The following is a 15,115-nucleotide window of genomic DNA, read 5'->3' on the forward strand; positions in this document are numbered from 1 at the left end:
TGCCTTTAAAAAATTTTAATTAGATCCTATAAGTTACTATACTAGCCTAATATGTTCCTTCCATTCATCTTCTTTAAGAAAATGGTGTCACGTACTCATCGTATGATAATTTGTTTGACTAAAATACTTCTAGTGAACAATTAACTAGTTTTGTCGATTCTAGACACATCGATGGCGTCAATTTCTTCACATACTGTTGCCACAATTACAGTGGGTTCAAGCCCTTCATCTAGCATCGAACTCAGGAGATCCCCCTCAACACATCTAGCCTATCTGTCTGTCTGTCTGTCTAGATAGATAGATAGATAGATAGATAGAGAGAGAGAGAGAGAGGCAACAACCTCAAGCTTCCTGAGATGCACTATCAACTTCCAAGGCCCTTCTATTGATCCTCTCTTGCAACAGCAACCTCGCCTCCCTCATTTGACCTTCTTTATCCATGGATAAGAACGGCTATCCAGACTCCATAAAGAGAGAGTTTTTTTTTTACTACAAAAAAAAAAAAACACTCCATTATCCAAGAGGAGGGGGGGCACCAATTTTAAGTCACAATGTAAAATTATGTGGTAGAGGAAGCCCACCGACAGTAGTGACTTGGGCTCGGACGATGAAGGGGTGGTGGAAGAGCTAGGCGGCAATGGAGAAGGCAGCAGACGATGAGCTCCAAAACTCTGCCTTTGACGAAATGAAACAGCATATGGCGCACATGGGGCTGGCCAGTTCCTGTCCTGCCACCTTAGCTGCTCTCCAAAGGGGAACCGCGCCCATTACAACTCAGACCATATTAAGGCCAAACCTCCAAAGGCATATATAGTTAGGGAGAGTTAGAACTCCAAAATGGACATAGAAATGAGTAACTTTCATTTCAGCCATTTGATTGGAGTATTCTGATCTCATTCCGATGCCATTCTGAATTCAAGAGAGATAAAATACCCTAATCCTCCAAAATCCTTCCCTGCTATTATTTAAATTCCATTCCGATTTCGATCCTACCACGTACCAAACATATCGGAAGATATGGCCATTCTCATTTTCATACCAATCCAATTCTATTCCAATTCTGTTGGCGAACAAAATGCTCCCCCAAATATCGCTAGAGTAGCCATTGCAAGGAGGCATGGATGGAATGAAACGGTATGGTTTAGGAAAGTGGAAAGGATTTCGTAAAAGCTTAACAAAGAAAGGGCTTTTTCGGTCTTTCCGGACAGTGCATCAATAACATTTAAGATTAAAAAAAAAAAATGATGTTGGATGGTGGATCGATCGCAAGATCATATTGGGTCAGTATCGGCCACTCAAAAAATTCAATAAAATATGTTTAAACCCAAGAAGGTATAAATGCAAATCGAACAAAGTAGAAAACATATTTCTATAATTTTTCAAAAAAAAAAAAAAAACCAAGTTTCAAAACAGGTAATAACTTTCAGAAACAACAGGCTGCTAACAACCAATCCACCATCTGGTTAGCACTGTCACAAACACAATTAACAACACCTTGCCTTACAGATAAATCCACAGGAATAGTTATTCATTACAGGGATAATCATTCACAAGCCTGACTGGGTATCAACATGGTAAACCAATCATGACACCACTTACTACTTTCCTATAGTATTATTATCATGGGAACCTGCACATTAAAATTCTAACACAGCTCATATACAAATGAAAAGAATACATGTATTTAGGCTAGAGCAGCATCAATTGTTTTATAAACATTCATCATGCCTTGCATTCATAACTGTTCTATCAGACAGCGGAGCTCCAAAATGGAGATCTTAATTATATCCAACTTTACAACAATTTATACCAGCTGCCAACATGGGTAGAGCATCATTTTTTCCCAGTGGCGACTCCAACTACAACATTGCTCACCTGTGTCATAGAAGATGAACTATCACTTTGTTCAGCAATTTATATTTCTTTAATAAACTTAGCAGCAGAGCATACTGATACTGCTGAAAGGGTATATAGGGTTTACCAGTTTGCCGCTTTCATCCACGGTCATCGGGTTCTCAACAACAACGGTCTGGGCCTGAGAAGCAAGCTATGACAACAAAAACAGAAGTTTAGCACATAGCATATGAAGAGTTAAGTAATTCTCATAACCTATAGGTTAACTGGGGAAAAAAAAGAAGGAAAAAAAAAAATAGAGACAAGTTAACATACAGCTGAAGTGGATGATGGCATGACTGCAGATTCATTAGGCCTACGCGCTGCAGGGATTGGAACTCTCATATTACTTGCCTGCACGAGGGAAAGAGCAAGGAGAAGATGAATTTGTAAGATTCTTCTGTAAAATTGATATAAGATGTTGTCATGAGATAGTTGGAAAAAACAAAAGAGAAGAACCGTTTGGAGATATCAACATACTCCTATGTTTGTAACATAATGACATATCGCACATTTGACTGATGGTGCTCCATATGGATACATCAGTGTTGAACGACACTGGCCACAGTTCACATGAGCAACCTGATTTGCTGCATGAGCAAACCTGATTTAGAACATAATATTATAGGTAGCTCCTCATTCTACAGGTGAAAATATCAAAACTAAATTTCTACTGAACTGAAAATGATTCCAGAGCTTCCATTCAGATGTACATGCAAGGTACATATAAAGTACTTCGCCAACTCTCAGAATGCAAGGTCAGCTCTAAAATGTAATGTAATGAGCAAGTAATGAAACTTGCAACATCGTACAAATGAAACTCCTACAAAGAGTGGTAAATCTCCTGGTAAGCAATCCCCTCAGGAAGGGTAAAACAGATTAAATCTCATGACACCAAAATTTTAGATACCAGATTGCCCTCATCAAGTCATACATGTACAATATATAATAAAACATATAATTTTTCTCCTCTAACAAATTTTACAAATGGTCATGATCCACTTCAAGAAGCAACCCCCTCCCCCTCTATATTTTTGGTGTTTGCGTGCCGGTGAGTTGGTTTTTTTTTTACCGGGGGAAAGAAATTAGATCGTCCTATAATGTGGCGTATAATGTGGCATCTAGAAAGAGAAAACATGCATGGAAATAGTGCAAACTAATGACGTGCATTTGGTTCTTTATATTATATTGAAAAAAAGGCAAGAATCTAGACCTAAAAAAATATTTTTAATATCATGTTAATTTATGAAAAACAAGGAAAATGCAAGCATAGCATATATGTACACAATTGAGAAGAGCTCCTTAGTGGAATATTGACCAAAGCATCAGGAGGATCATTTATAAATTAAGCTAATTAATTTCAAAAGGAAAAGTCAAGAGACTTCTTTCTTGATCAAAGTGAGAAACAATGATACATGATCCATTCACATATATAGCCCTCCAACATACAAAAATGACTATAATGTTGTCTGAGAACATAATAGGAACATCCATCCATGGTTTCAATTGCCAACACACGCTCGTCCGTGCTATGTTAGTACTAGCACTCGGCGTCAGCTTGATATGGGGTACCGGCTGGGACACCTGGTATAGAGTAGTATTGGCCTACATTGAACCATGTCAGCTTAGTAAACTCCTTATTGAGATATGTGCTCTTAAACCTTTATTGCTTCAACACATCATGACATGGCATGTGCCATCATTTACTGTATAGGCCACTCTGGTTGGCGTGTGACAGTTAGACCAGTTAAATGGGCAGACCGGGCCAAGTTCAGGCTAGGCTCAGCCAAAAATATAACTGAAATTAGTCAGGCCCGAGCCCCACCTGGCCTGGTCTTCCAACCTACTTCCTAGGCCTGAGCCCATTACTTACTCAGGCTTCAGAGTTTGAGCCGGGCCTCGGGCTTCCTGGACCATTTTTCAGTTTAAAAAATGTGTAAAAAATATTTGCAAAGATTAAATATTTTAAAGGGATTGGTAAGGGTCATGAACTTGTGTTTATGGTAGTTCATAAGGAGAGTTGGCGTATAAAAGAGAGCTATTAATATTTTTTTGGTTACCAAAACCGGATTCCTAAGGCATAAGCATACATTATATAAAATATAATATTCCGACCGGCCAGGCTAAACTAAGCATGAGCTCAGCCTGCCCTCTTGGACTTAAAATCCAGGCACAAGCCCGTCCAAAATGCTTCCAGCTTGAGCAGGCCATCCAGCCCATGAACATGACGATGTCTCCAAGCAAAGCTTACCACTTCCAAATAGAGAAGACTTAAACGACAAAAGCTACAATGAAAACCTAATTATATACATTTGTAGATTACCAAAGGGGTGTAAATACACAAAGACTGTTAATAAGAATCATAAATTAGCTTTGTTAAAAAGGAATAAGAAAGGTCAAATCTCAGTTTTATATAACTCTAAGCAAAAGAAAGATGTTGATTAAGTAGTTTTTGGTACTGTTAGTTAGCAATTCTCACATGTGAACGATTTGAGAGGCTGGGAGCTTGATATCCATAAAAATAGCATCAGTAAGAGAAAAGGAGGGAGGAGAAAGAGAGAGAAAGGGGGTTGGTGAGTAGGTTGTGCAAGTGAGTTCGGTTGGACCAGATAAAAGGGTTGATTCAAAAAAATGGTGATTTATTTTAGCACTAAGAGATCAATTTTTACTTTCACTGTGGAAATTTCAGGCTATCTTTACCAGGCGGGCATCGGAAAGAGGTGTAGAAAACTTAGGCATGGTTGTTTAGTATTTCCCTACAAGGATTTGTTTGCTTTATATATAATTGTCCGATTACAAACCATATGATTGTTTCAACTTACTCACGTCATTATATGGATTTTTTCTCTTTAGATAAACTTGGCCTATAGGTTTCTTTGTATAATATTAATTTCTTTAGACTTATTATATGTACATTATACTGTTTGACTATGTCAATATATTTCCCAGTTGATTCGCCTACTTTATCCTACTTCCCAAATTTGACTATTTTTTCAAAGGTGTATCCATCTTTCATAATCCATACTGTCTCCTAATGTCAATTCTAGCAAATATAGTGGAAGGAAAATTCTGAATTGCAACCACCTCTATCTCAAGATTATTTATCTATATATTTTTGTAAAAGAGTTATATTTTTCCATCATAAAAAGTAAGTGTGGCATAAGCAGAGAAGTAACTGTTCCATTCCCCCATTTTAATATTACATAACATGTCAACTAATATTTTCAGTTATAGCAGATCTTATTACTCACGAATAAATGCATTTCCAAAACAGTAAAGAGGTGCACTGACAGTTGATCAACTTCAAACAAGATTGCTAACTTCTGGTGCGACATTTTAGTACACAAGGATAAAAAATGAAGAATTCACAAGTTTTTTCAAACAATATGCAGCAAAAAATAAGGAGCAAAAGCAAATACCCTTTGCTCTGTAGAACAAGATATAAACTCCAAAGGCAAGATCGCTGAAGTCCAAAATGACCTACTTAACCCAAAAGGCTAAATAAAACAGAAAGTCACAAGCATGTATAGAAGGCGCTCTACAGTCTCACAGTACAAAAAAGTTTCGGTGCATAATGCTGTTCTTCACTGTATTTCTTGAATCTTCTATATTTCAAAGTAGCAAAGATGAAAGAATAAATAATAACAGCACAATCCAAGAAAAAATGTTTAACAGCACGTGGTTTCTGGAGTCATGATAAACAATTTCATCCAATAACTTTATAATCTCATACTTTGAAAATCCACATTGATTTTTAACTTCTGTAAATGCAACTTCCACATGTAAAAGTTAATGGTGTAAATAAATAATGCATACCTGATCTTGCAAGATTAATTGTGTTACAGCACGCACATCTCACACCGTTTGCGCCACGGGTATACATTAACAAAGTTCGGCAGCCTCCACATACAAGCTGAGACATTTCCATTCCTGCAGAAGTTACAAATCAAACTTCTGAAAACAAATTTATCAAATACATAAATCCATTTTATTAAGTTGCACTAAAGTTAGCTAATGCAAAACTAAGCAATGTATATAGACATATATACCCAGGAAACCAGTTTACGAAGATCCAATATAGCCCTCAATAACTGTTAATATGTCCACCACCAAGCCTTAGTCCATATGGTACAGCCTCTTGCCCTCTAAGCAAGAGGTTGAAATTCAATTCCGGGCGGCCTCGGCCTCCCCTTTTGACCCCTGATTAATTAATTTCTCCAACTCTCTGTGCAGTGGCTCAGCCTGCCCAGGGCCCAGGCTCTGACCTAGGTGGGGTGCGCATAGGGTAGCGGGTGCAGATCACCCCTGCTAGTTTCAAAACAAAAGGTCCCTGCTCTAAACAATTTTTCTACTTAAGGTTGCCTGTACAGAAAAAGAGAAAGCTCTGGTCTTAAGAAAACACACAATGCAGGAAGAAGAGAATACTCTATATGTTACATCTGAACTATAATCTCTATCTCAAAGTTAAGATATATTAATCAACAGTCCTGCTAAAATATTTACTTAAGGTTCCATCTTCATCATAATTATGTAATTCACAAATGTTCTAAATTAGTTTGCATCACTTAGACCAGAAGGAATGATTGCTTAAGCCAGGATAGAATAATAAGACTGATGCCCACCCTAAAGGCATATTCAAGAATTATGTTTAGAATGAAATTTTCTATTGTGTGATCAGCATTGCTTGACTTGCCCACCCTAAAGGCATAATCAAGAATTATGTTTAGAATGAAAATTTCTAAAGTGTGTTCAGCATTGCTCGACTTTCGTAAAAGAACCTTTTCACGTTTTTGGAAGTTCATATGCATATGTTGCTAAAACACTTTTTGATGGGTTAGCACAGAATTAGAATGTGTACACTTAAATGGATGAGTCAGTTTGCATCTAAGCCTAGCATGACCCATCCATAATGCAAATTGAATGTGGGTCTAAGATCTGAATAAAAAAAAGGCTAATTCATTGGTCTGGATAGAACTCTTATGGATGTATTGGCCTGACATAACAGCTGCACCATTTTAGATCAAGTCCTATCAATCAATTATGTTTCAACCAGTTCCCATTTTCCCAGCTCTATTCTAAACCCAATTGGTTAATCCACCTCAAAATTTGGGACAGGGCCCAATTTTCCCATCCCCCTACTAAGGTAGGTGCCAGGTCATATCATTGTTTGACTGACCCAGTTGAACTATATGAGAAGGTAGAGAGCAAAAGAAGGGACCTAGCTTAGAGAGGGGGGGTTGGGGCTAGGGGGAGGGAAGGGGGGCAAGAGAGAGAGAGAAGGAGAGAGAGAGGGAGAGAGGGAGGGAGGGGGAAGGAGAGCAAATAAGAAAATAAACATAGAAGCAAGCACCAAAAACAAGATTGTCTAGCTTCTCCTAAAGTCATTATCTGATATTTGCTTATGCAAGAAAGTAGTCCAATCCACTATTACCTAAATACGCATCTACTTTTACAAAAAAAATGCTTTTGTTTCTTTCAAGTAGACCTGCTCAACAGGCAGGGCTAGGTTGGGCTCCGCTTAAGGTAACCCTTAATTTTTTCGGGCCTGAGTTTGGCCCAACCCGCTTTTCGGGCTTACTTCCTAGGCCCGAGTTGGCTATTTATCAGGCTTCAAGCTTTCGGGCCAGGATGCAGGCTTTGCCAAAGAATCGCTCTCTAAAAAAAAAAAAGCACTCGAAGAGGGGTGCGGGCGAGGGGGGCTGGTGGGCGGGGAGGAGGAGGAGGAGGAGGAGGAGGGGAGGTGGGATGGGGACGGCCGAACTGGTGGGGATGAGGAGGAGGGGGAGGAGGAGGATGAGGAGTGGAGGAGGAAGTGGGACGAGGGGTAGATGAGGCAGCCGTAGTAAGGGGGAGGAGGAGGAGGACGGGAGGGTGAGATGGGATGGGAGGTGGCCAGAGCAGTGGAAGGTGGAGGAGGAGGAGGAGGAGGAGGGGTGGGGGAGGTGGAACAGGGTGTGGCTAGGGCGGCCGGATTCGTGGGGAGGAGGAGGAGGCAGACATGAGAGGGAGGTGGGACGGGGCCGGTGGGAGGAGGCGGAGGGAAGAGGGAGGTGGGACAGGGGGTGGTGGGAGGAGGGGAGAGGGAGGTGGGGGGAAAGAGACAGAAAGGATGAGGTGAGGAAGAAGATAAAAAAAAAATTATATTTTATCTTATATAATATACAATTTATGTTATATTATATTATATATTAAATATATTATATACATATTGGGCTTAGGCCGAGCTCAGGCCGAGTTGATGTAGACCCGAGACTAGCTCGTTTAATGGGCAGGCTTAAATTTCAGGCCCAGCCAAGCCTTCAGGCTTAACAACCAAGCTCAAATTTGTCCGAAATGGTTCGAGCTTGGGCAGGCCATCCGGTTTTTCAACAAGTCTACTTTCAAGTAAGGAAGAAATTCTTAAACAACAACTCTCATATAGTAATTTTGTTGAATTCATTTTCATTACAATAAGTCAGGCCTCCAATTAAATACAATATTTGTTAGTTACACTTCCATCCCTATGATACAAGAAACCAATATACCCAAAGTTGTTAATACAAAATTACTCCAACAAAACATACAATTTCCAAAAACATTAATGACACCAGAACCTACTAATTGATGTCCAATCTTTTAAATTGGGGCACCCTCATATTCACAAATTCAATGAACAACAAAGGAGATATTGATATCATTAGGGTCAATTGTATTTGTTTTCAGATCCAAAGAATATTGGCTGACATGCCCTAGATATGGCATGATAGCAAAAGATTGAACCTCAGATACTTTAGGTGAGTAGTTACTCTATCAATTACCCATGCCTCCACACATTGTTCATCTTTTTCTAACTTATTTTGCTTAAAGCAAGACTTTCTTATAGTCAAATGATGAAACTGCATCTTGGAATATCTAATATAAATTTCATCTAATACTTTAACCTTTATATTCTTTCAAAATACTTTATAGAGACTAGTTATAGCTAGAAAACATTTTACTTTAAAAGAATGGTAATTTGGTAGCAAATAAGATCATAGTTAGTTGTGCATAACTGTATGCACAATTAGTGATCCAATTTAAGTTGGGAATGATTGTTATGTTGTCTTATACCGCATACATGTCCACTACATATCTTTAATGAATCAAGGATAGGAAACTCTATTTGAATCAAAAATAAATACCAAGTTACAAGATTTGTTTATATTTTTCCACGTTGGCTGGCTCTACCTTGTAAGTGAATACATAAAATTGAGTTAGCACTGCTTGCAATAGTCAATAAGACTGCCTTTTGCCACAAATAAGCATTTTCAATGTTTCCATAAGCCAATTGTGAGCATCTCGGGATTACAAAGTGCCTATGTTTTAAGCAAGTAATTAAAAATTTTCAAGCATCCAAACCCCCAAAAGAATTTCTAAGGCATTATTTGTAAATAGTGAAAAGATATGAGAATAAAAGAAAAGAATTAATGGGAAAATGATGATGATGAAATAAGCAAGAGAGAAAAACAAAAACAAAAGAAGATGACTAAAGAAAGGAAAACAATAAAAAGATAAAGGGGAGAAAAATAGCCTTTAATAATGATTGCAATGGCATTGCAGAAAAATTAAAGAAAAAAAAGATGACCTTCTGCCATACAACAGAATACCAATTTCCCCTTCTTAGACAACTCAAACGTGAAATCTGAAGGGGGATGTGCAGTTTTACAGAGTTGGGGGAGGGTGGGGTAAGGCTATGCGAGTTTTCAGCCATGTAATGGTTCACCTAGGGCCTTAGCAGCATTCAATGGCATCTAAACAGCCAAAGTGGCCATCAGGACCGCTATTTGGAACAAAGTACTGTTCTGCAGTGCACAACATGCAATAGAAACAAAAATACATAATGCATTGAAACCAATTAATAATGATTCTTTTATGCTAGCAAAATACGTGCTTACCCTAGTCCCATTTATCAAGCCAATTTTTGTGAACCCACCAGACTACCCAATGAGATAAAACTTCATATATATGATAAAACTAATAGTAGTAATAGTTTGATAGTACAAAAATAATCATTAATAGTACTTTTTAATAAAAAAATAATTGACTGGCACAAGCAGAAAGCAAAATAGAACAACCTGGAGGAGGAACTGAAGTTATAGTGTTGCATATTGCACAGCATACATTAGTGGCTCCCCTAGGGTAAAGAAGAAGATTCCTGCAGCCGTTACACACAAGTTGGCTCTGCATGCCTGAATTTCCAGTAACTCAACAGTTAGATCAAATACAGCTGACTGGTAAAAATTCAGTACCTTGTTAACACAACTTACTAACATGAATAAACTATCATTCACATAGAAAGTACACTTAATATAAGTATAATGACAATTTCCATACTATCTCAACAGAGGTTCGATGTTACATTAATTTGTTGATGCAACAACTGAAAAGTGTATATACATCAAACCCTAGAATCAGCAAATAGTTCATGGAATAGCAATTCCTTCTTCCAGCTTCATGCATATATGGCATTCCTGGCTAAAGAATCATTTGCAAAGGCAAGCAATTCCAAACTACAAGTCCACACCCTCTGGTATGCAAAGCAATCGCTCGAAAAGCATAATCTTATTCTTCTAAAGTAAACCCCCTAATGAGTTCAGAGATATCTACAGGACCTCACTTGGAAGCAGATCATACAATCTTACACAACTCTGCTACAAAGTATTCGAATAAGAAGCAAAAGCAATTGCTCATGGGAAACTGAACAAATTGGTGCAGTGATCTAGTATGGATTGAAACCTTCAAATAAAACACCAAGAAAACAGGGGATCTGAAATTTGAGTGCAAATTCGTACACATCCCAATGTAACAAAAACGAAGAAAAAAAGACATCTTGATGGATAACAAAACCAAAACAATCAATCTAAATACAATAAAAAGAAATCCTGAAACAATAATAGCTTATCTCATTCCAATGAATAGTATAATAACTCCATCCTGCATTTCTCAGAATGTTTACAATATCCAATGCGATTAATTAAATAAATAAATGCAATGATACACAAAAATTCAACAAAAATATCATAAAAAAGTAATTTCCACGGTCAAACCATATCACAATACCAAAATTCCCTTTTTTTAACATAAATATCACCAAAAAGAATTGTACGACACGTCCGGCGTTAAAAGAACTGATTTTGATCATAAATCCGATGAAGAAAAATCCAAAAAAACACCGGATTACCTCCGATCGAGCCGAGAAAAGGAGAAACCAAGAATCCAACGATGGAGGAGAGAGAGAAATCACCCAAATCTCGGCTCCGATTTAATAAATCCGGATGGAAACCCTTCCGCAACGAAACGCCACCCCCTCCACCCCCCCTCTTGGGAAGTGAATGATCTTCGGATAACTGTCTCGAACCCAACGAACAATTTCTTCTTCCGATTCTTTTCTTGTGGGGGATTCGAGACGCCTCTCCGGAGGCCCGCAGGGACGACGAACGAAGGGAATCGATTTCGTTTCTTTGTGGTTGATTTTAAAGGAAACCGACCAAAAAAACGAAAAGGAAGAGCGAGAGGAAGGAGATTTCGTCGGTTTTCGTCTAAAATTCCGCGTGGGATTATGAGGTTATTATCGTAAAAAGATATATAATATAAAAATAGATCTATCTAATTTCGCTTTCAAGATTCTGACGCGTGGGGTCTGTGGGCACCGCAGGTGAGAATAAATGACTGTTGTTACTTAGGGGTGTGGTTCAGATCACCGATCAAGATGGATAGCTTAGCTGCTTAGGCACGAAGGCTTGATTGACCTTGCCGCGTGTGTGTGTGTGTGTGGCTTTTTTTTCTTTTTTATGCGTGTGTGGGAGTTGGACCTCTTAAGAAAAAAAAAAAAAAGGGTCTTGATAAATAAAAATTGAATTTCAAGAATTCAATTGAAAACCTTAAGAGGGTTTAAGCCATCAAATTTTTCAACCCATGCTTGATTCTCAACATTCACCTCCTTCATGTATGATCTAATCTAATTCCACTCAAGTCCAGTCCACAACTCTCAGATCAAGCTCTGCATGCAATTATTTTTCTAAGTGCATCATATGTTTCCACTTCAGCCAAGAGCCCACTCTTCAAGAGTTACATGGCATATCATCCGCTATGTTTGGGGCTGGAGGCGGATCGGATTATATCTGACCGTATTTATTTCCGTATCTGATTTAGATTGGAATTAAATACTTTTTTTGGTCCGATTGGATCAGAATACAGATCCAGACAATGAGTTCAAAAATCTCTCGAACACATATATGGATGTGGATACATCTGATTTTTCTGGATTTGGATTTAGATTTGGATATTCATATAACAAAAATAAGTGAAAAAAAAAATGTTTATGTTAAGTTAACTCAAGGAACCAATTAAGTGATCAACCAAATCTAAACTAAAAGAAACCTACATGTCAGATGACCGTCACTTAAGACAGTAACCCGAATATGGAATATCCGATTCAAATAAAATCTTTTGAATCACTCTGCATGCCTGAAAGGCTTTGTCCATTTCGTCCATTTTTTTCTTCATTAACTTAAAGCAACTAGGGTTTCGAAAATCCCACTTTCTTTTTAGTTTTGATCTAGAGATTGCAACCGGCATCGACAGCCATAAGACGCCTTTGAGACGTTATAGATTCTGTCTACTTCGCTAACGAGCAACCTTAAACGATATATACTCAAACCTCGAGTCCATATTGAGGGTTGTTGTACCATTGATCAACCATCCCACAAATCAAACATCGAGCTAAATAATATAGCTGCTTTCTCGTTATCTTTGATCATGACTTCAACCACTATGAACTAGTTGATTAATATATTAAACCGATTCAGGTACTCTTGCAATGAAGTTCTCTCCTGCAGAAAAATCTTATTTGGTATAACTTTTGACAAACATGCTTCTCACCTTTTTCTATAATCCTTTAGCAGCAGTCTTCAAGGAAACCTTAAACTAAACTGACTCAAGTATTAAATGAAGATTGGCCGTCGTCATCTTGTCATTCTAGGCGAACTCTTCATCCATCTAGCAATTTTTTTCTTTTTGCCTTAAGTGCCATATCATATACCCTAGCTACCAACATGGCATCCATCTTTTAACTTCCATGGTGCAAAGTTGGTACCATTAAATCTCGAAATTTTAAATTTGGTTCAAAGGCCCGCCATTATGGAAATCTATTATTTTTTCTGACTCAATTCTAAGCTATGATACCACTTATTGGAGAGAAACAAAGGGCTAAAGTTCGACCTAATGAAGACCTTGATATACAACTTGCAGCCCAATTCAACTTAAAAGCTTAAGCCAGCTTAGTTATTAAATTTTTGGACCAGTCATCTATATTAACCATCTACCTCTCACTAATTATTTTATGTAGGACCAAACCTCACACACGACCCTTAACAAGACCTGGTTGGATATGGGTGAGCAATATTGACGTAAATGAGCTGAGCTTAAGTTAGTTCATTTGTCTTTGAGCCAAACAAACTAGCATGAATAACTTATTTAAGACATTAAAGTCTAATATTTTTGAAAGTTTCTCACAAACAACCTTGAACAATTTTTTGTTATTATTTTTTAATACATTATATTTATTTTAACAATAAATTTATTATTTATTTATATTTTGATTTTTTTAAATTGAGCCAAATCTAGATGTGGCTTAGGATATTTAGTCATCGAGCAGGCTGGTAAATTTGGAGTTATTTAAAATGACATCAGCAAAAAGCGACGACAGATTGTACATCCCAACATGATATGACCATATGAAGGGGCTAACTTTATCATGTTGGTGGGGCCTTTAATGGATGTATCATCTGAGAAGATATTTTGCTTTGCATCAACTTTGAAGTGGTATGGACAACTCTGGGATTCTCCTCTCCCTTCTTATCATATAGATTTAGACATACCGGAGCATAAGTATGATCTATTATATATAAATATATATATATATATTTCAAATTGAGTATGAGTTTCATCTACTAAATTTTGAATGAAAAGAAAAATAATGGTAGGTGAAAAATTGATTAGAATTAAATTTTATTTTTTTCCCCTATTCACTGTCCCAAATTCTGGAAATTGGATTATCCAAATAAATGTATTTTTAGAATAAGTTGTTGAGACAAAGCCAAGAAAAAAAATGTAGATATTCCAACGTATAGGACTCGTTTAGTTGGCGGAAAGAGAAAGAAGGAAGTGTGGTCGATAAAAAAAATAAAGAAAGGTTTTATATTTGGCTAGAGTTTTTAAAAAAATGAAATAAAAAAGTAGTTTTTTCATAAAGATACGATCCTTATATTTCAAGAAAAAGAAAAACCCATATAGGATGATCGGACATGAGAACTAGAAAAGTTATTTTTCTACAACTGGGAATCGAGTAATTTTTTCCAAAAGTGCCCTTAAACGTTTAGATAAAATGGGTAAGATCTTTCATTTATTGTAGGTATAGTAGGTATTTTACATAATTTCAGCAAAAAAGTAGATGTTCAACTCTGTAATATGTCACTTTTTCATAGTCAACCAAATATACAAAAACTACTTTTCAAGGCATCATATATCCAAGTATCAAATTTTCAAAAAAAAAATATTCCAACAATAAAAAAAAATTTCTGCGAATCCAACGAGTCTCGAGTAAGGCTGGTCAATTATGAAGGATAGCATAGGGTGAGAACTAAAGAAGAGGCTTCATGATTCATTGGGGCCAGGTATTTATTGTTGGGGACCTCCTGCTGCATCCTTAGCGAATGGATGAGAAGTCCCTTTCCCCCACTGTATCTAGAATAGAAGGCATGATTCTGTTCCCTGAGCAAATGGATCATGGTGGTTTCTTTGCTTTTTCCTGGTCTTCTTTTGTCCTTGACTGGGTTGAATCGAAGAAGAATATACTACTGGGTGGCAATGTTGTCATGAGCGGGTCGCAGAGACAAGATATCAAATGACTATTTCCATGGACATAAATTTAATTGAATGGAAAGCTAGCTTTATTGTTTATTTCTTCCTTCAATCCCATGAAGTGGATCTTTTATCAGTCAGATTTGTTATTTCCACTGGACTTTTGAATGGTCGATGAGAATATAAACATCACCACCGGATCATGATTGAAAGGATCGGAATGTGCTATTCTGTTATTAATGCATTTTTATATTAAAATTACTACAACTTCTTAAAATTATGGTAATTTTTAGTAGTATATTTTTAATAGTTTAAGATTAACCGTTAAATATAGTTATTAAAA

At 37.2% G+C, this 15,115-nt stretch overlaps 1 protein-coding gene across 2 annotated transcripts; it reads right to left on the reverse strand.

The window, feature by feature from the left end:
* Window positions 1–1,500: 1,500 nt before the first annotated feature.
* LOC103717907 (protein LOL2-like) lies at window positions 1,501–11,470 on the reverse strand. Of its 2 annotated transcripts, none has more exons than XM_088717875.1 (7): window positions 11,093–11,470; window positions 9,987–10,100; window positions 5,710–5,823; window positions 2,374–2,483; window positions 2,170–2,247; window positions 1,982–2,047; window positions 1,501–1,875 (listed from the first exon to the last, which is right to left on the reverse strand). In XM_088717875.1, the coding sequence occupies exons 2-7, from the start codon at window positions 10,096–10,098 to the stop codon at window positions 1,834–1,836; spliced, it is 522 nt and encodes a 173-aa protein (XP_088574001.1). In that variant the 5' UTR covers window positions 10,099–10,100; window positions 11,093–11,470; the 3' UTR covers window positions 1,501–1,833. The 2 variants fall into 2 exon arrangements, with proteins under 2 accessions (XP_088574001.1, XP_088574004.1); XM_088717878.1 differs by having other exon boundaries at window positions 11,156–11,451.
* Between the last annotated feature and the right edge of the window lie 3,645 nt (window positions 11,471–15,115).

This window comes from Phoenix dactylifera, chromosome 1, assembly GCF_051530095.1.
Source record: "Phoenix dactylifera cultivar Ajwa chromosome 1, Ajwa_hap1_PhDact_Kaust_v1.1, whole genome shotgun sequence".
Lineage (NCBI taxonomy): Eukaryota > Viridiplantae > Streptophyta > Magnoliopsida > Arecales > Arecaceae > Phoenix > Phoenix dactylifera.